At 32.5% G+C, this 22,570-nt stretch overlaps 2 protein-coding genes across 7 annotated transcripts in view; one reads left to right on the plus strand and one right to left on the minus strand.

The window, feature by feature from the left end:
* Positions 1–5,635, plus strand: part of Doa (CDC like kinase darkener of apricot) — a 43,441-nt gene extending 37,806 nt beyond the window's left edge. For all 5 annotated transcript variants that reach the window (XM_017906532.1, XM_017906529.1, XM_017906530.1 and 2 more), the window contains 7 exons: positions 1,113–1,179; positions 1,732–1,845; positions 2,600–2,690; positions 2,756–2,926; positions 3,356–3,485; positions 3,560–3,810; positions 4,071–5,635. In XM_017906532.1, coding sequence (XP_017762021.1) covers positions 1,113–1,179; positions 1,732–1,845; positions 2,600–2,690; positions 2,756–2,926; positions 3,356–3,485; positions 3,560–3,810; positions 4,071–4,283 — 1,037 coding nt within the window. In that variant the 3' untranslated portion in view covers positions 4,284–5,635. The remainder of the gene's footprint in view (positions 1–1,112; positions 1,180–1,731; positions 1,846–2,599; positions 2,691–2,755; positions 2,927–3,355; positions 3,486–3,559; positions 3,811–4,070) is intronic.
* On the minus strand, positions 4,742–21,025 carry Men (NADP-dependent malic enzyme). 2 transcript variants are annotated; one of them, XM_017906527.1, is made up of 8 exons: positions 20,757–21,025; positions 17,615–17,768; positions 8,105–8,263; positions 7,632–7,994; positions 7,154–7,465; positions 6,639–7,007; positions 6,181–6,475; positions 4,742–6,097 (listed from the first exon to the last, which is right to left on the minus strand). In XM_017906527.1, the coding sequence occupies exons 1-8, from the start codon at positions 20,807–20,809 to the stop codon at positions 5,982–5,984; spliced, it is 1,821 nt and encodes a 606-aa protein (XP_017762016.1). In that variant the 5' UTR covers positions 20,810–21,025; the 3' UTR covers positions 4,742–5,981. The 2 variants fall into 2 exon arrangements, with proteins under 2 accessions (XP_017762016.1, XP_017762015.1); XM_017906526.1 differs by lacking the exon at positions 20,757–21,025 and adding an exon at positions 18,994–19,188.
* Between the last annotated feature and the right edge of the window lie 1,545 nt (positions 21,026–22,570).

The following is a 22,570-nucleotide window of genomic DNA, read 5'->3' on the forward strand; positions in this document are numbered from 1 at the left end:
TTCGCTCTCAACTAGAATTGTTGGATCATGAGTGATCATGACAATTTATGCTCAGTTGTTTGATTTTGGGATATTCAGTTTTATTTTGTATTTTTCGTTGTATGCAATAAAGACTATGAACAGTTTTTATCAAATAAAATATAGAATAGGAAATGAAATAAAATATCCCCAAATTAAATGACCCAATAATATCAGTTTGAGGATCCATATTACTTCTTGGGTACTTTTTCATCTTTCAACTGTATTTAAGTGCACAGCATATATCCAGAGAATATTAATTATTATTGCATCGACTAGCTACGTGTTTCTGTAAAAATAAAATGCACCAAATTTCTTCGAATATTTTTTTTCCACCAGGTACTATTTCTGATAAGTAAATTCCTCTTCGTTCTTTCACTCTGCTCATTCCTACACGATCGAAGGTAAAATGTCAGAGCGGAGAGACAGAGAGGCGAAGGAAGGAGGAGAGACAAAGAGAGGCCACGCTTGCGCTATCTCCTCGATACGTCTTCTTCGGGATGACGTGTTCCTCTGTCTTTGAATAGGCGCAGGAGGACATTGGACATTCGCTCTCATTATTCTGATGACTTTTCACCATGTTTCCATTTGACTCGGCCCTCAAGGCCACGAAAGTGACACGACTACATCAAAATTCCGTGCGTCGGGACACTGATAGTCAATGTTATGTCCTCCGGCTGCCGATTTTTACTGTTAGGGTACCTCGGCCTTTAGGAGAGCAGCAGTTCCGATCGATAAAACAAAGCTCTATGATACCGTTTTTTTCACTTGAATCATACATCCGTTCACGACGTATGGCGTACAGAACGCGATCGACCGAACGTCTAGCTGGAAGCGCACGTCTCTGTTGCCCTTTACCTACGTTTAGAACTTTCTCGGGAATCTTCCTTACCAACGGAGTAATTTGGTCCAGACGAAAAATCAATTATCGACTAAGTAAAGTAGTTTCTGACGTATTTAGTACCAGCCAGGACACATTGGTGGTAGTAGCATCGAATGTCGAATCAGGACCGCCATAAGGCAACAGAGATGATCTTCCAGGGATGTGAGGTCTTTGATGTACCCGGGCACTTATCTATCTTTTTACATTGCAGATAAAGTACTGGCCACCCTAGGAGAGGGTACTTTTGGAAAAGTTGTCAAGGTTAAGGACTTGCAAATGTAAGTGGCAGCTCACGTATCTACTACGTAGGTAACCTACCTCGAGACTGCGTTTCTCTTTTTCTTTGTTTCTCCTTTTTATTTATCCACCCTATCTTGTTTTCCTTCGTGTCTCCATATCGGATTTTTCCAAGATATTTCTTTTTTTCTCCCGACTTTCTTCTATTCGTCCCAGAACAACAACATGCACCGAGGAAAATCGCAAAGGTGCATGGCGCGACTCGAGTCATAGCAGGGTCAGAAATAGCCGTGCTGCAGTGTCACAAAATGACGCGCAAGTAGTTGCAATAATAGGATGGCCTTGCACTTTGTTTTACGGGCCGGGCCTTCTCGACGGGCGAACGAGTTGTCACGAAATCGCTCGTCGAGATGCCGACCGGAGGAGAATTTCTTTGAGCCATTTTTCTCTTTCCTTTTTTCCTCCTTTGTGTCTCTTGACCAGCCGCGCTTTTAAGCTTCGTACTCATGTATATGCGATGATACTTCCGGCCATGTGGATTATTGGCGGTCCGTGGACAGTGTCGTCTAATAAAAGTACAATGACGTTTGCAGGGATCACGTGATGGCGCTGAAAATCATCAAGAACGTAGAGAAGTATAGGGAAGCAGCGAAGCTCGAAATAAACGCCTTAGAGAAAATTGCGATCAAGGATCCGGAAGGCCAACAGTTAGTATTTGCGTGGCTTTTTCGACCTGGTGGGGATTGGACTGGCGAACAGAGGGTGATTCTTCGTGTAAAAATAAGTTGAAAATTGTGCGGCGAAATTTTCGTCCGCAGAACGTCGTTTATATCTTTCTTTCTTTTGCAGGAAATTTGGAGTAAATCTATTTAAATGTAATATAAGAATATCAGTTTATTATTATAGAATATTATTATTGGTTAAGGAATTAAAATTTAGTATGCATTTATAGTTAAAACTTCTGAACTATTGGATAATACAAATAGAATGTTTATGTTCTACACTGTGTTATAACACATTTATCGTTTTGTTAGCACATTCTGTGCAGTGTATTATCAACGTCTCATAATGCTTATTAAAGCCAAAATTTCCGAGAAATGGACCAGGATGTTATTTAGTTTTATACGCAATAAAATATGCGTAAAATACTGAGATATTAGAATAGAATTTATAAAATTGCTACTTTTTTTTGCTATGTTTAGTATAAGAAGTAACGAAATAAGGTGCATTTATGTCACTTATATATTTCTAATAAATCTATTGAAAAGTATAGTTAGATTTACATACCTTTTCATTATGGAAAGAGGCTTGCAATAAAAGAATCAATTTATATTTATTTAAGAGAATCACCCTTTCTTTAATTGCGCTGGTCTTCTTACCTAAACTATATATATATATATTGTTTTTACGAATGATGGATTTGTTTCTTGTATTCACTTAGCATTGCATTGTTACTTTTAGCTTGTGCGTGAAAATGCTCGACTGGTTCAATTATCACGGACACATGTGCATCGCCTTCGAGATGCTTGGACTTAGCGTATTTGATTTCTTGGTAGGTTTAGCATGTTTATAAAGTGATACATCTGGTACTGTGTTCTAACTGTTTTGTATTTGCAGAGAGATAACAGTTACCAGCCTTATCCATTGGAACATGTCAGGCATATTGGATACCAACTATGCTATGCTGTTAAATTCTTACACGATAATAAACTTACGCACACTGATTTGAAGCCGGAAAATATATTATTTGTAGATTCCGATTATGAAAGCATATATAGTAGCAAAAAGGTAAGGCACGATGAGCTTTCTCTATGTAAACATAGAATAATATATTGTGTCAATTGGAATGGTACTCTTTCACTTCCTCAAGTGGTTGTTGGAGAAAAATAATTTTGTGTTGGATATATTAAGTTCTACTAGATTACTTTTACTTGCCACGTTATATATATTTATAGTAGTAAAAGTTAAAATATTAAAACGTATCTAATTTTGTTTTGTTTTATTTTATTTTTTATTCTGAGTTTATCTGTACGCTTCAATTTTCAATTAATAAAATAAATTACTTGATTATTAACGAAATTTTTAATGTATTAGTAGAAAATTGTTCAATGCTGTATAATTCTAAGCGACACTTGTTTTATATCAATTAGTCATAGACAAAATGTATGATCAAGTGTCGTGCTCTGAAGTGTTTAAAAGAAGTTTCTTCTTTTTAAGCGAAGGGACATTAGGCGTGTAAAGCGAACAGACATTAGACTCATTGATTTTGGTAGTGCCACATTTGACCACGAACATCACAGCACGATCGTTAGCACAAGACATTATAGAGCGCCTGAAGTAATTTTAGGTGAGTAACTCCTGCAAAATTAGTTGTATATATTACAAAATTCATATAACCAATTCGTTATACATTTTGTATAGAATTAGGATGGTCTCAGCCTTGTGATGTATGGTCAATTGGCTGCATCCTCTTTGAATTGTACCTGGGTATTACTTTATTCCAAACACACGACAACCGCGAACACTTAGCGATGATGGAACGTATACTTGGCACGATTCCACATCGTATGGCTCGTAAGACTAAAACTAAGTACTTCTATCATGGCAAATTAGATTGCGATGAGAAAAGCTCAGCCGGCAGATACGTTCGAGAAAATTGCAAACCTTTACATGTAAGTGTTAGTCATCTAATGTCAGTATACAATTATTTAGAAGCTGTAATTTTTTATGAGTATCAAAACTTTATAAAACGATCTACAAATCGCTTAATTTATTATTATGGATAATATTAAATTTTGTGATCTTAAGTATCAGATTTCATAAATACATTTATGTTCTTGATAAAAATAGCAACTATTAGAAGGATTTCAATTTTATTATGATTAGAAATAAAAATGAAAAATAGTGATGTATTTTATTTTTGTATGTATAGCGCTCTATGCTTTCGGACGATGAAGAGCATCGACAATTGTTCGATCTTATCCAAAAAATGTTAGAATATGAACCATCTCAGAGGATAACACTGAAAGACGCTTTGACACATCCCTTCTTTGATGCGTTACCTGCACATCAAAGATTACCAGATCTTAGAGCAGCTGGTGATTCTCAACAAAGTCATGAACGATCGCACTCTCTTTCACGATGAAGCTAGGAAAGGGACCGACCTCCGTACTGGACAGACACTCCACTGTCTACGACGCTACTGCCCTACGTCACTATTTTCACACCCTTAAGTCTAACAAGACTGTATAGTTCCGGCAATAACAAGATTCGATGACGTAAGTCGATACCTAAATAAATGAAGTTAGGTGAATAGATTAAGAAAGGAAGAAAAAAGGTTCGAAATTTTAATAACAAATATGATAAAATTTGTCAACAACGATCGATGATATTGATTAAATCATAAATCGTATTGTTTATTAACGACGTAAAATAAAAGAAAAAGCAGTAGTGAAATGGTGCTGTGGAACTCGGATTCGATATAATTTATGATAGATCATCAAGAATCTTTGGATAAAACTACACGAAGTCAACATTCTTATCTCCATTTACGAGACATTAAAATTGGTAGATAACCACTTAAATCACTTGATATGATCCCTGTTACTGGTTCGTAAAAGAACCAGTGTGTCTGCTCAGTGTAGCGTAACAGCGTCCCACCACTGTAAACATTTTCTAAACGCTCTTCTGTACATTTTATCCTTTAATTTTATTACAATGTTATGCAACAAAGTTTGGAGTAAAGGGTCGCAGTTTATACTCTGTTTGTTATAGATTGATGACCATGGCGTGTTTAGTAGTAAGAATCAGATTTAACGTTAAGGGACAAGTAAATATATGCGTACGTGTTGACATTAATTAAGATTAACAAAGAAGAGAAAGTGAAAGCGAGAAAGGAAGGGAGTGAGTGAGAGATAAATTCAGTGAACGCCAATTCATTGTCGTAAAATACACATGTTAATGTTTTCAGAGACCATAAGGATATAACATACGATTTACTTCAGAAAATGTTAATTTTTTCGGTACTTTCGAATAAAGCTAACGAAGTTGTTCCATTTTTTTCTTTCTTTTTCTGTCAGTGTATATCTAAATTTTATTACATTGTCTTATAATGTTGCAGACAATCATGTGTATTTTAAGTTATGTCAATCCTTATGAAAACGATTAGAAAGCTCAGGCGAATCGATTGTTTTCTAAAAACACCCAATACTGAGAGTTCTACGCGTGCATCGTATATCTTTAAAAAAAGAAACGCGAGCTTACGTACATAAGAATGCCTCTGCTTTTATTTTGTTTAATAGAGGAATGAATTCTTAAAAATTACGAAGCTCTTACCACTCATGTACGTCTTGTTTGCCTCTTTTAGTTCTTATACATACGACATGACGGAAGTTTTACAACATCCTGCTGCTCGTACAAAAAAAAAAAGAAATATGTCTGAGCACTGCGAAAAAATGCTGTTTCGAGTAGCAATAAAAACACATTTCTTTCAAATAATCATTTGAAATTTATTTTTCCAACCAATAAATCAAATTTTTCATCCCAATAATTTAAGATGGTCGAATACATCACGATACACTTATACAATAGTATGACATAATAAATCGTTCTCTGTTTAAAATAGGATACTTTTTACAATACACATTCATACATGTTACTCATACACATACGCACGAAAGACATAACATCTATTATATATGAACCTGTTCAACAGACTCTTACAATACCATGCCAAATAAAAAAAAATAAAAGAAACCATTAAACAAATGTTACACACATTTGTATAATCGATCTACTCAAAAATTTTATCAAAGCCTCGTATATAAAACGATGACAGTCAAAATTACAATTTAGGCCAGACATATACTGGAGGTACTGATGGTTTATAAGTTGTATTGTATAATTGTGCCTTAATGAATTTTTCATAGTCTTTGGGCTGAGGATGGACCGATGCAATACCTATGGAAATTAAACAAACATTTGTAGTTCACACCATAACAATTACTAAATATAACTACATAATGATATTATGAAGTTCTTACCGATTTCATAACCATACTTCATAACTTCGGTGGCTATCGTTAATGAACATTTTTGAATATCCTGCAATGGTGGATATAGATTTCCTTTATCTAAGTCTTCATCGGAAACCATATCGGCTAATGATTTAGCAGCAATGAGGAATGTATCTTCAGGAATGGTACGCATGCCACAGCATATCACACCCAACGCAACACCGGGAAAGATGTAACTGTTATTTCCCTGGCCCGGATAGTAAGTTTTACCGTTGTACGTTACTGGTGGAAACGGTGATCCACTAGCGAATATACATTTTCCCTGTAAAAATTTGTAATTAATTACTAAGTTTAGGTCTTCAAGCTATTGAATTTTATCAAGTATAATTTCTAATGCATTATTACGTCCCCAATGAAATAAAGGATTTCATACTCAAGTTATTAAAAAACAAAAAGAATCTGTAATTTAACATTTGCAATAATACCTTTGTAGCAGTGTACGCTTGCTCAGCAGTACATTCTGCTTTACTCGTAGGATTACTGAGAGCAAATATTACAGGCTTTTCGTTATTATTGCCCATTTCTTCCAATATTTCACGGGTAAAAGCTCCGCCAACTGCTGCTGCACCAATGAGTACTGTAGGTTTTGCAGTTTTCACGACGTCCAATAATGTATCTATTGGCTTGTCATCTCGAGCAAAGTGCAGCTTATGTTCCGTCAGTCCACCGCTTGGACGATTTTTAACTATCAATCCTTTCGAGTCGACCATCCAAATTTTACTCTTGGCTTCTTCTTCACTGACACCTTCCTTCTGCATGGCCATGACGCACAACCATGCAATACCTAATGATGCCTACAAAATTTAATTAAATATTTTAATATTTAATTCCAATTATATTACGTACATATTTATGATTCCGAAATGAAGCATGACATAAAGAGGTTATCAAAAGTCAGTGAAAAATGAAGAAAAAATTATGAAATACCGATATTATTTACCTCTCCAGCACCTTGGAACACAATTCTATTTTCTGATAGTTTCGTATTTGTGACACGAAGAGATGCTAACAAACCGGCAACTGCAACCGAAGCAGTACCCTGAATATCATCGTTGAAGGTGCAATAGTGATCGCGGTATTTATTAAGCAATCTGAACGCATTGGCATTTCCAAAATCTTCAAATTGGATCAAAGTGTTTTGTCCGTATCTTTTAACAACAGCTTGCATGAATTCGTCTAGGAATTCGTCATATTCTTGACCAGTGACACGCTTATGCTTGTGACCAATGTAGAGAGGATCATCTAACAGAGACTGAAATAAAAATTAATATTAAATCGTTTTGTTAAATTCTGTATCTTCTTGGTGATATGTATTACTTATTCGTGTTTTTGTATAATTAATAGAATTTGTAAATAAAATTTAACTCGAAAGTTAGTAATTGATATACAATTAATTACTTAAAAGCTCTTGCACCAACCTGAGTGTTTGTACCAACGTCTAAAGTAATTGGTAAACACTGATGGGGTTTAATTCCAGCTAAAGCAGTATATAAAGATAATTTTCCAACTGGTATTCCCATTCCATAAGCACCCAAGTCACCCAATCCTAATATTCTTTCACCATCGGTAACAACGATGGCTCGTACGTCGTGTTCAGGCCAATTATTTAAAATGTCATAGACGTAACCTTTGTCATGTATAGTTATGAATAGGCCACGTGGTCTTCGGTAAATTAGACCAAATTTCTGACATGCTAAGCCCACTGTAGGTGTATATACCAGAGGCATCATTTTCTCCACATTGTCTCCCAACAGACGGTAAAAAAGTTTCTCATTTCTATCCTGTAAAATAATAATAAATGATTACATCTATTTTCATTTTCAATCCGTAAATTTAAAAAAAGAGAAAAAAACTGATAAGAGAAGAAAATAGTTAAATATTCTATACATACCAGTAGGCCTATGAGATATATATACTTCGATAAATCATCATCATAACGATCCAAATTCAAACGACAGAGTTCTAGTTGTTCTTCCTGAGTTTTCACAGCTGCTGGCAGAAGACCATGAATACCCAATGTTTGCCTCTCTTGAATAGTGAAGGCCATTCCCTAAAATAAAAGAACAATGTGCTTTTATAAGTATACGTTCGAAACAAATTTTTCTTTGAATTAAACAATAATTTTTGTGTTATCTAACATATCCTATAGTATTCTAAGACATTTTATAATTGGTTAGGGTTACAATCATAACAACATTAGTCAATGAATTTTATCAATTCATTGAAGTAGAATAATAACAGATTAGAAAAGGAAATAAGATGACTATGTACTTATTTCCTTCACTGATTTAATTTAATCTAAATGACAAGTCATCAGTTTGAATAAATGAAATAAATCGAGACGCATCATGGGTCACCCTAATACCCTGACATACACAGGAATTATGTCATTACCGACTGGAATGGATTAACGAGAAAATTCCTGTGGGTTGGCAATGAACGTAAGTGAAAGACGATCAGCTGTTCGCCTAGCTCGATCTTACGTCACGTTCGGAATCGATATATCACATTCGATTAGACTTCCGCGTCTACAGATATTTCATAACTTACATTTAACAATTTAATTAATTAAAATTGTTGAATAGTTATGCGAGACAATCTATTCCTATTATTTTTTGCAAAATGTATAATTATATACTCCTGTAAATATTTATATATTTTTTTTATTAAAAAGATAATCGAAGTTTTTTAAAATAATTTAACAAATTTTTTAAATAATCGAAATAAAATTGTCATTATGAACATAATAATAGAAAACCGTAGGATGTTAATTATCACTAATAAAGATAAATGTATACAATACTTATATGTACACTAGAATTAACAAGTACCCTCAGGATGCATATCTCCATGATCTACATTTGATTTGCTCAAGGCTCCACTTAATGGCGAAAATGCTTTGAGTATATAGAACAATGAAACAGCCATTTTATCAATTTCCATTTTAACAATTGCAATTTGGTATATTCCTTTAAGATAATTGACAAAAGAATAATTAATAATAAATCTAGTAGTAGTACAAGAATATTTTTGGAAATACAATTTTCATGCTTACTATCAATGATTTGAGTTTAGAATATTTGAAAGCAGAATGCAATCGTTACCAACACAATTTCGGACTTTTCATTCAGTTGCTTCGCAAGATTTATCGCGGACAGTGCACTAGCTATACCTAATTAAATTCAGCTTAGTTCGCACAGATGTCGTGGTTGGGCATAGAACAATACATTTCAATAACTGACACGGTTGCGAGCTTATTATATAATTATGTAATTGCTTTTCATTGATTTTTATTTATCAAAAACTATATATCTGTTGTTAAGAGAAAGCACATATTCAATAAAAACAAAATTGTTAATACCTCTTTAACTATCCAATATCAACAATTCCTTATTATCAGTCATAGAATGTCTATTGAGTTTATGAACAATGCCTCACGCAATTGGTTCAAGGTATTTAAAACGACAAAATTTGTCTTCAGTCGATAGTTAAAAAATAAAAAGAAAAAATAAGAGAAGGTAAAATAGCAATTTAAATAAATATTTCTGCAATATATAATTAATATAGAATATTCAATCAACGAAAAAAGACATTTCATTTATATCACTTTTGTTTATAATTCAATTCTAGATAGAATCGATATATGTAGATTGATTTATAATTCAAGTGGAACAACTTCCGATTACTCTTTGAATAAGCTTAAAGCCCAATAACGAAACCATTAGACTGTATGCTATCGATTAATCGATAAATGATAACACGTCTATTCTAGACGAATAATGGCAATTTAGTACACGCAGAATGGCATTGATTATACACAGTAGAAACTACGTAATCAATAATTTCATTATCTTGTCCTGTTGGACAAATAGAAGAACTTTTCCTTATCGTACGATGTTAATTATTGTAATTTATGAGTTCTATGTCACATATTGAAAATTATTCTTACCTACATACTTGTGGCAATTATTCTTTCATACTCATACAACTGAGTTTGTACATAATAGCGAAACAATTGTGTTCATTTTATTTATAAATGTAGATATTTTTTCCTTGCATTTTTATACTACCTGTCTTTAAATTATTCATCGGCCGATAATATGCACATGATTCCTCTTACACAATTTTTCAGTGCAAAATTTATATCTGCACTTTGAGTTTGTTATAATCTTCTCCTAATATTAATATTTGTATGAATATTAATTTTAAAAAGCAATTGGCTCTAGAAACATAATATCCTAATGATGTAAAACTTTTCTGTTTATTATATGATTTCTAACCTTCAAATTTTCTTCCATTATGACATATTGCCATATAATCGATACATCGATCGAACTTTCCTTTCATTATAATCGATTTCACACTATGCATTTGAAATGTAACCTTTCAATTAAACATTCGAATATTATGGAATAAAACGTCTGTAACCCTTCCTTTCGGTGACAACGATGAATCGCGTGACACTGGTATGACATAACATAGTGAATCGTATTTCCTATTTACGATCGGATCCAGTTATCGATTACTTAATCGGTTTAAAGGTATTTATAAAATTGCCGTTTTGAAAAAAGAATGATCTGAGAACGTGTTACAATTGTCAACATAATTAGACTTTGCACTGTGCACCTGTAATATACAAATCCCTTTAACCAACATTTATATATTTACTTGACCTTCCAGTCTTCGTCGTTCGTTTGAAAGCCTAACGAATACTGTCAATGACATTTTGCGATAATAAAAGATATATTTTAAAATAATTAAAAAAAACAACTTGTTTTTTCATTTTCTCAAAAGAATCCTGTAGCAGTATCGATTGATATTTTCGTTCATTTCAATTTCGCCATTTTTATGACTATTCTTTTTTCGAATTTTTATTATCATAATAACGTTTTCTATTGTTTGTAAATTTAGTTAACCAAACTTTAAAGCTTCAAACTCCACTTTAGATTCTTTTATATAACATGAGAATTTTTCTTAATAAAATCTAAAATTTCAGGGAAAATATTATTTTCAAGATATTAAAATCATCGATGTACCAGACGAAGAAATGGTAATTTGATCGGACCTTAGCACGATTTTTCACTTAGGTACTAGAAAAATATCCCAATATATTTTAATTAAATTTTAATTTAAATTAAAAAAAAAAAAGAAAAAAAAATACGACAAATTTTGCTGATCTATCGCATAAAACTTCCCTTTCAGCAACGGCACTTTTCACAAAAGATTCCATTCAGGCTCTCTGGAGCTAAGTCCAACTGAACAGCGGAGGGTCAAAGAACTCGAAAGTATTATAGTATTTTTCCATCAGCAATTGGGGTCGTTGACAATGCTTCGAACGTCCCGGCTATATCAATCGCTGACAACACCAATTGACTTTTATTAATTATAATAAAAGACGAGGATAAACGAACCATCCCCTCTTCTCTCTCTTCTTCCAGAAACCAATCACTTCGTCTTTCAAGAAAACGATAACCTTCACGCTTGTCTATAAATAATCTTCGTGCTTTCAACGGAAGATCTGCAATAGAGTCGTTAAGGACATCTAAAATTGATACAAATAAATCATTTGATGCTAGTAAAGCAACCGAGTAATAAAGTACAATGCTAAGTGAAAAGTGTAAGTGTGAAACTTACAACGCAGAATACATGATGAAACATTTAATAGTAGACTATATTGAGCATATGACTAGGTGGCTAAGATATAATACATCAAGGGCACTGGATAATTACATTGAACATGTCCATGAATCAACAACTTACAATTTATCAGTAACACAATCACGTACTTTACAAAAATTAACTTTTGTATATCTGTCTCTTCGACTATGAAACCACAGACTATGTGAAAAATTATACCGAAGTTTTTTTTTATTAGAATGGAGTGAAAGGGAATTTTTTATTTGGAGCAAAGTCGAATGTACTGCAGAAGAGTACAGTATGGACCAAAGAACAGAATTTTTTCTAGCAATTTGAATAAATTAGTCATACTTCACTGATTAAGATTCATGAATCCTCTACCTGTTGATAGAGTATACTAAATCTACTACATCACTTTCATCTACCAGCTGCACGATCCGAATACTATCGAGGTTCGATAAAGCAGGCAACGATTTTTTTTAATCATTATGCAACTGACGGTGCATTACATCGTCGAGAACTTTCGAAATTTCGCAACGAGTGGATGCAAGAGGCGAAAGAGATGAAAGGGCGACTGAAATTTTTCGAGATTGATGAAAGTGTTTTTGATGAAAGGGTTAATTATATCTGGTGTTTAAATGAAATTGAAGAAAATTAAATTAAATAGGATTAACAATCTGGGAGCATAATTGAAAAATTTGTTGCCACTTTGGAACTGCAAGAATTAAATATTTAAATATTATTCTCTATGTAGAATTCATTGAATATTGGAAGTTTTGAAAAGGAGATGAAGAAAATAATAAACCTTGATGTTTTGTGATGAATCACAAAAGATTACCACAAGAGTACCACAAAAATTGCAAGAATGGATTCAAATATCAGTAAGCAGATAGCTAGAAGTAGGTTCTAGTGACATAATAATAAAACTAAAATAAAAACGACACATATCCAATTTCCTTGAAATTTATCGCCTACCAATTAGTATACAATAAGTATTATCACACCTGAAGATTATACTGTTAAAATACCCAAAACGACATCACAAATTAATTAATTTACATTACTGACAAAAATATATTTTTTTAACCATAACATTATCGAAAACACAGATTCTTTGTATTATAATATTCGCGTAATTTGTTAACGAGTTACTATAATTATCAATTAACTTGTTCATGTCTTTATGTTTCATAAAATTGTGTTGGAAATAAAGCTGTGATATGCAGTGACAGTGAAAGAAATCTTAAAGAACACTTTAAAAGCTCCCTCCAAAATTAAAGTAAAAGGCTATAAACAATGCTTATATAAAATTACTGGAAAAACTTGAAATATCAATCCTAACATCGACCAAGTCAGGTGACACTTCCAGAAAGACGAGCTTCAAATAGTCCTCTGATGAAATAAAAGCCAAGTAGCACAGTAGTCTAACGAAATTCTAACATTCTACAGTATAGTCACGAATACCCTTCCATCCAGGGCGAGTAAAGGCTCAGGAATACGAGCTGTTCTATGAAAATCCGGGACGAGATCCCACCAATCCGTGTCCATTGTTCTTGCGAGTTCAGCACAGGATCCTTGAGTTCCATGATAAACAATCCCCGATGGAAACGGTTGCCAGGAGTTCTGGGGCTAACAAGCGATCGATACGTGGCTCTAGAAGCCTTTGGTCACGAAGCAAGTCACGACCTACTACAAGGATCTCGGTACTTGTTCCAAACGGTACTTGACGTATCGTGCGTAATCCAGCTGCGCCTTGAATAAGGTATGTACTCTGTACCGTGCTTCATAATGTACTTCTTATGTACTTCTTACATACTTCTTCTCATCTATTCGTGAACATATTTATGTAAAATGCATATAAATATTTCTTGCAGTTTCTTCAACTTTCTACATAATCATAGACAAGTGTCATAGTAAATGGACAAAATCTACATCATCCTTAGCCATACCTTATGAACACTTTACCATTTATGGCATGGAACTCTGTTTGATCTCGTTACCGTTCTTCCATTTTCAAAGATCCTTCAGAACTTCTACGTTTCCTTTAGTCCAGAGGAGGCTGTTGCAGAAGTCGTCGTGCAAGTCTCAGTTTCAATGAAGATTTTGGTGTCAAACGGTACTTCGTTTCTTTCCTTGCCCATTGCAATGGTACTTCTTGCCAAGTTGTCGCAGAAATACCGTTTCTCAGAAGGATCTCTTAGTATCCTTAGTCTCTAGAATAGTATACGTATCACGGTCATGTTTAAGTGACTCTGAAAAACAAAAGACCACTCAGTATTGCCTTTTAACTTGTTGCTAAGATATTTCTACAATTTTTTAGAAGCCATTCATCAAAATCGAACATCCTATCTATAGGATGCTTATCGAGGATGACTCCAACATTAAGGAAGATTATTAATGAGTCGTCGAAGTGAGTAAAATCTATTTTTCCCACACTTTCGAGTATTTTATTGTGTCTCACTTGATCTAATAATCATTTTCTTTTAGATTCATGATGTGATGAGTTAGAGAGACATAGCAGTGATCAGATCTTGAAGCAGCTAGCTCTATCTTGCAAATTGTTTGGAATCTCAGCCACTTTTGGAGCAAAAGTATACTTCTATTTATTATTCACGAGCATTTTATCAGCGAATTCGTTTGGTGATTTAATTAAACTATCGCGTGACGTGTGTGATTCTTGCAGAAACAGAGGAAAAATTATAGAAGAACGAGGGGAGATAAGGACATATCGCCAACTAATCTTCTTGAACTCTCAGAGGACTATGAAGAATTAAATTTATTTTAACTTGGAGACACACTGAATCCTAGGTAGTGAGACGTTTGCTAATAAAATTCACTGTCTCGTTAGTGAAAAATTATCGAAATTCTCTTTGAACGAGAGAGACGAAAACAGGTAAAATTTATTCCAAAGGTTTCAAAGGTGAAGACAAATTTGACTTAAAATTCGTTTTGAGATTTAAATATGTAAAGATTTTAAATCTTCAGAAAATCAAGTTTTCGATCTCCAAATATTTTTCGTTGAACATTTATTCATTTTAAAAATTGAATTTCAGTTAAATTAACGTGATTCCAAAAAATTGTCAATTAGAAAATTTCCAATAACTAGGATCCTATTTATACAAATTTACTCTTGGCTGTGTCATTGTATTTTACCACGCAGTGTCGCATTATTACCGAGCAAGAATGATTAATTCATACAGATTTCCTTTAAATGGAAAATTACAGTTGACCATACCTCGCATTTTTCTTTTTCTTTTTCTTAACAGAGGAAAATCCGGTTACGAAAGGTGATAAAAATTTCACGTATCGAGTCCTCAAAGTGGTTCCAACATGAAAAATATTTAACACTTAGATACCAGATGGCAGATATTTAGAAAGTAATACCAGATAGGCGAACGTGAAGTCGTGCACGTACAACCTTTTGGTCCTTAGTTCACTGTGAAACCTATTTCCAGTGAAACTACTTCCACCATTTTTACGTCTCGTTTATTCCAACATTCTTATTTCACCGAGAAATCTAAATTAAACATATCGAGTTTCGTCAGATTCTTAACAAATAGCTCAAAAAATTCCATCATCGAGTAGCATGTTAAATTCGATATTATTCGTACATCGTATTAGAGACGTAATAATCTTCTTTATTGATACGACATTCTAATTGCTACCCGATATGCAAAATTTTAGAAATTTTTCTTGGTTATGCAACATACGTTGGCAAAATATGAAAGTATTAAAATATACGTTAGGAGAGTTTTTCGCTGAAAAGATAGCAATGGAATGTCGTTATCTGTTGCTACATACATCAAATTCAAATTGACCTCTCTCGTAGACGTTATATTAATACGTACATACCGCCCCAAAACATCAAAATGTTATTAACCTATATCTCAACGATAAAAAGTTAATCTATTTATTTAATAAAGGCGTTAAAAAGTTTGTAAATATTTATGAAACCGCTATTACATGTAAAAGAATTGGAAAATCTGAATAAGTAAAAAAGGTGCGAATTAAATTTGCACTGAAATTCGAAACGCAATTTTCCTCCATTCGCATAATGTATTTGAATATCGAATGGATGACGTAGATAATAGAGATTGAGATTAATATTACGCCTGTTTTTAAGATCCCGTACTGTACTGCATAATCGACTTTTTATTGACTGCAATAGATACGGGTCGATGAATTTAAGAGTCATGGAGAATTGCAAGTTTTTGAGTCACGGGAAAAAAGATATGGTAAATCCGAAACTTCCATAGAGAGATACGTGGTTTCTTCATTGTTAGCGTTTAAAGGACTGCTGTTAACCGCGAAATGCTGGGTATATTTCGCAACAGTGACTGAATGTTTCCGCGTGGAACATTCTGTATCCAGTTTGCACAGTCATCGAGAAAATTATTTTAGTCTGACCACTACTATTACGAATCATGTTGCGCCCAAGATACTGTAAGGCTGAAAAATTAGTTCCGTTCTATTTTTAACAATCTTATCTAATTGTAAAATATATACAATAACAAAATTATGAAAATAACATAATTTAATATATGCACCTGTAATGTCTGATAAATAGTGTTTTTTTAAATAAAAGTTTGTATTATATCTTATTTTACTTACGAATACATTTAACTTCATTCGTATGAAATACATATTCATATATTAAATTTTTATATGAATCAGCTATTTTATAATAACATCGTGAAAATAATAAGAAATATAAGACACGTTAATCAATTAAAATAATGCTGATTGCAATCAAGTAATAGATATTGTAGAAATATAGAAATATATATAGAAAATATGATAAAGATAACAGCGCTTTATCATGTTCGTAAAAAATGGCGGTTTCATCATCCTCGGGTTGTCATGCCACCGTATGTTCCGTTTCGTGGATGGTGTGACGTGAAAGTGAATTTCACGGAATCGCAGCGACTACGTGACCCATTGGACGTAACCAAGCAATTATCCACCTAACGAATATTTTTCGTATTTTTCCGTGTTTTCATCGAACGTGATCATCGATACTTTCATAACCATCTTTTTTCATATTTCCTTATACGTGCTTCTCACTGGTCGATATTGACCTCGTTCAACGGTATGGAAGTACTACTCTAATTCTATATCGCAGCTTTTTATCATCCAGAACTAGAATATTGAATAATAAATAACGAAAAAAAAAGTTATTATTCATATCTCGAAAGATTACGAAAAATTGCAGAATAACTATTTTGTAAACTGTAATTAATATTTCGTCAGAGATAAAGATAAGTAATGCTGTGGATCGTTCGTATTATACGAGAAACGAAATTGAAATACTAATGGAATATCTTTTCATTCATAAATTACCAAATTACCACGATTACGATTTATATATTTCGAAATAACAAATAGTTTTCAGTTTTCAAATAGACGAAGCAATAAACGCATTTGAAATGCAAATTTCGCGCCAAGGAAAAGGTTATAATGCACGAGCTATTTCCACGGATTATTATTGGAATGTTTTCAGCTATATAGAATCACGAGTGCCTTGGATACCGTGGCAGTAAACAATAGTGAATGGGAAGTGACTTAATGCCGTCATTTTTTTCCTCTACAGAGCTATTATGCACAGTCACATGCTAATAGCACGGAGTGAACGACATTTTTTAACTGAAGCACTGCGCCAAGCACGAAGTACATTAACAATAGACGTAGAACTTTCAGCACTTCTACCGGCATCGAAAACCGTTGTAATTACATATTAAATCGATAACACGTAACGTTAACATACCTTATTCAACTGGGGATTCTTTAGATGATCGAGACCGCGGAGCAAACTTGAACACACGACATCTCCATGTCCACGTTGCCCAAGTTGATCCCTTTGAAGACTTGACATCGTCGAAGATTTACTGTCGCAGGCTAACTGACTATTGCTTTGGATCCTGCAAACGACGAACGAAGTTTAAGGCTGATTGAAGAGTAATGTCGGTACGGCAGAACGCAGCAGCGTCCAGGAGAGGTGAGGTTAGGGCGCGGGGAGTAAAGCACAGTTACGTATCTATCATATGAGCTAATGATTAAATCCGATGTGATTTTTTTTTTCAAGATTGTAATCTATATTTTACTTTTAATAACGTTTTGGAAAATGATTAGTGTTTACACTCGCCGAATGATAAGTTTTTGATCGCAAGTTTATGGTAAAGGCGAAGTGTCAAACGGTATAATAACGTCTTTTACGAAGAATTTTCACTAATCTAAACACTGCATCAAAAGTTGAGATAACAATCATACTTTTTGAAAAAACTCGTATTGCAATATTTTCGTCACGAATAAAATGGGAGAACGATGTACTTGCTACGTTACTGAATATATATCTAACAGCGCAAGCGCGTGTATCGCGCAGTCGCGCGTCTTCGCCCATTGAACGAAAATTGTTCGACTTTTATCGTTTGGCCATGAATAATATTATAAAAATATTATAAAAATACATTACACGTATTTTATAATAGATAAAACACTATTAAAATAAAAAAAATTAAATAACGATATAAAAATACCATTTAAATCATACTTTTCTTTGTAACGAAAAAAATGCTATTAACAAATTCTATACAATTATAGGATATAATAATATACAATTATATTTATTGTATATTAATTTCATAATGAAACAATACATCATAATTACGTATTACAAAAAGGTTTTACGTCCACAGAAGCGTGATATTACACGATTATACAAAAATTATAAAACACCATTTTTTTCAGGATTACTACGTAATTCTGTACATTAAATAACGCAGAAAATTTCGAAATTAAAAAAAGATATATGTGCCTACTATACAAATTCATTATGTAATTTAAATATTAAATAATGAACATCGATGCATAAGTTAAAAATAAAAACATCCTATATTAGCTCCTTCAATATATACCTCTCATAAATTATCTCTTTTATCTTTTGTATATATTCTAATGAATACAGTAGACTGAATATTAATAGTAACAATAACCATAATGCGCTATTTTATTTCCATAAATTGTAATTATTTTTAATATGATCAACGAAAGTTTTATAAGTCGTAATGAAATAAGAGTTTTATAATTCGTTTACTTTGTAAAGAAAGGAAATGGAAACTCGAAACTTCAAAAACTTTGATGTAGTACCTGTCGTTCAACTGATCGTGTCTGTCTGGTTCAAGGTCTCTAGTAGCATAACGTAACTGACTCGACTGACGAAGAAAGTTAGTAAAGTAACACTCTAGTCGCTTGAGGAAACGCTTTGACATACTCGCGATTTCCGTATAAATTGCCTGTCGTTCGATCTGACATCTCTCGATAAACTGCTGTATCTATTACTAAGAATAAAGTTAAACCGCGCGACTACTCGTATGACCATTGCGTCATACTGATAACTTAGTAGTATATGTCACGTGATCGTCAGGCGTGCATCAAAAATACGAAATTTTTATTTCTTTCAATATGCCTTATCTGAATAAATGAATACTCTTAAAAAAATTGCTAGACAGTTAAGTCTATCTTCATAGCGATTAAAAATGACCCAATGGCATGACCGATTAATATTTTAGAACTAATAAAATATTTTTCGATATGTATACTGCTCATTGTTGCGAGGTTAGCGTAGCAGACAGAATAGTTTACAAATTTCCACACTTATTTGAATTAAGAAAAGTTCTAATAAATCATTTTTATATTCCTAAATTTTTCTAATATTATTAAGCATAATATTTTTGAAAAATGGAATATTTAATATAAAATTGTATATAATAAAAAACATTTAAAGAAATTTAATTTTTGTTTAAATATTTTTGGTGCTTTAATTTTCAGTTCGGAATAAGCAGTAAAAAATAATCGATAACGTATCATACTTTTTGTAACAATAATAGAACAAGAATAAATTTCAACTTTTTACACATATCGTACGATGATAAAAGCAGTAGGTCGGTAACCTGTTGTCGCATAATATGGTATTGCCAAACAAACAAACAAAAAAATCATAATCAATTCCAATCAATACATATGTAAAACATATCGAATGTAATAAAAGTTGTATGCATTATATTTTTCGATTAACGAAGGTACAACACGAACAAAAAAAGGGGGGATCTTTTTCGTTAGATTTGACAAAATATAGAGGTTATCAGTTCAGGTCAGATTTGTTTTAGTTTCTTTCACGAGTAACGTAATTGCTCAAATGTTCTGATAAGAGAGAATTAGACAAATCGCGTGATAAAAAAAAAGATGCACAAGTCGCAATAAAAATGGGCATGATCAGCAAATTATGAACTAAGAACCACGCAACAAATTATAAAATGATAAAACATCGTGACACATCAATGTTTTCAAAGGATTATCTTCTCACGAGTCATTTAACTGCTTAGATATTCAATAAAATCTATATCTTTTATTTATTTGCAAAACGATAATGTAAAACTGTGCTCTAGGTTACTCTCGATTTTAACTTTCTTCGTGCATATCTATACTTTCGTCTTGCGATGTTGAATTTAAAAAAAGAATTCACATATTTAACGATTACGATTAATTCCATGGGAACTCATTCTTATAACACATTCAACAAAAGCTAATTGTAACCAACATTTCCCATATCTTTGTTTTGTTTCAGATTGCAAGCAGCAGAAGAGCTCTCATTTATCACCACTTTTTCCACCAATGGTGAAATAAAACTTTTCGAATGTATTTATGCACGAAACAATACAAACAAATGCAACTACGTTTGAAAAATGTCATAAGAAACTCATGAATTCTTTACAACACTGTGAAATGGCATTTCTGTACTTATACAAAGATTCTATAGTTATAGAAAGACACCGCGGATAAATAGATATTTAATGCTTCGATAATAAGAAATTTTATAATATTCGTTACGAGTTTAGTATGTCCTCACTTACAGTTTGCAACCTCGCACTCCACTACGCATATCCTTCGAATGATGGGTTCCCATTGGCGATTAATATAATTCTAATTTATTAATAAAATTCAAAAGAAATAATAGAGCATAATTTAATAAAGATCTCGACTATGACTTGATAAGAAACACTATGTTTCTGCTCCGTAAAGGAATAAGAACCTTTTCTACGTAAATCACTTTTGTTTAGTGAAATCGATTCTACCAAGCACGGATAGATCGCAAACGTGACTGACGTGCACGTAAACTAACCAAAGCATTTGTGCGCCTGCTCATTTGTTGCAACTTCGTCATCGTAGAAATCGGCCTTAAGAACGTCGTTTTATGGGGCAGGAAGGTTATTCAGTTTGGAAGGAAAAGTAGCAAATCGCGTAAAATTGCGATTTACAATAAAAATTAAATGCCACCTATAGCTGTTTACTAAATTATTATATTTCGCGTTAATTTATATTTTTTCTATGAAACAGTAAGGAATAAAATGTTTAATAATTTACGAAATGAAAACATACATTATAACATACGCATATAGTGGGAAGTAGTGTTACGTAATAACAATGTTTGAAGGTACACTTTCATAATTCGTGCATTTAAGCAGATAAAAGTGCAAGTTTCATAATTGAAAGAATATAATGATCGGTTTTATTAATTTCTGATTGATATTATACCATTATTTTCTTTCTCTCGTGATAACATGTATGTCAAATATACATTCATGTGGCATTAATCAACAGTCGATAAAGTTATAATTATGTTTAACACGTGTACATGTAATTTAACATTTTATCGCATATAAGAAATACGAAATTTATACTTTGTATGTTTACATTATGACATATTATCGGAGAAAGTAACTACGACTAAACAATTAAGGAGCTTTTTATTATTAATAAGAAAATAAACAAGAATGACAATAACACATATAAAGAATTGTAACAAAGAACAATATTAAAAAAAAAAAAAATTACAAAAACAGTATCATAATAAAATCCTGAATAATGTTTATGTTTACAAGCATGTCAAACACAAATAAATTTAAAAATGACACACATTAGAGGATACTGAAAACCTTTCAAATATTTATCAAAATACTATTTTTTGTTGACGATACACTTGATGATACTAAGGCCTTTTACTATAGGTTATCTGTCATGAATTTCCTATCACATGCAGGAGTAAAGGTGGGAAATGAAACAATGATAAAAACTGTGATTAATAATATGTGACATAACTACGTCGCCAAATTTTAATACGAAAATTTTAACTCCTTGGACTATCACTCAATATAAACTATATATAAATTATATACATTATGAAACGTTGTATTCTATAATCTTCTATACAAACATACATACATAAAAATATTAACGAAATCGTAAAGTACTGAAACTTAATCGAATAATGTACGAATGATTTGGATTATTTTTAATGTAAAATTTGTACTACATTATGATTCGATTGTTTAGGTTAAACTTACTTCTCTGCACAAATATCGACATTTCTCAAATGAGCTGCAAATTCTGTACATCTTGACCTAAGACCAAATAAATTTAAAAAAGTTCACATTGCTTAGATTTGATTAAACTTACTGAAAATATTCCATGTCTGTTGATATCCTGATGCCACATAAATATCTCAAATTAAATATATGTATGTCGATAGCAATAGAAACCTTCATTTATTTTCTGAAATTAAGAAATATTCTCTTGTTTACAAATGAAACTTTTTAAAATTGCAAAAGTAAGTATTCGTGAATATATGTAAATATATTTACAATTACTATTTAATGATCACTATTTT

The sequence above is a fragment of the Eufriesea mexicana genome, unplaced genomic scaffold (assembly GCF_001483705.2).
Source record: "Eufriesea mexicana isolate 0111107269 unplaced genomic scaffold, ASM148370v2 scaffold5531, whole genome shotgun sequence".
Lineage (NCBI taxonomy): Eukaryota > Metazoa > Arthropoda > Insecta > Hymenoptera > Apidae > Eufriesea > Eufriesea mexicana.

Bases quoted from the DNA above. Each gene is read 5' to 3' on its own strand.
- Men (XM_017906526.1), bottom strand. From the start codon at position 19,115: ATGTCAAAGCGTTTCCTCAAGCGACTAGAGTGTTACTTTACTAACTTT. The intron at 7,466-7,631 runs GTTGGTGCAAGA...TTTTTATTTCAG, and splicing joins ACGTTGGTACAAACACTCAG to TCTCTGTTAGATGATCCTCT. The intron at 7,008-7,153 runs GTAAATAATATC...TAAATTTTGTAG, and splicing joins TGTTCCAAGGTGCTGGAGAG to GCATCATTAGGTATTGCATG.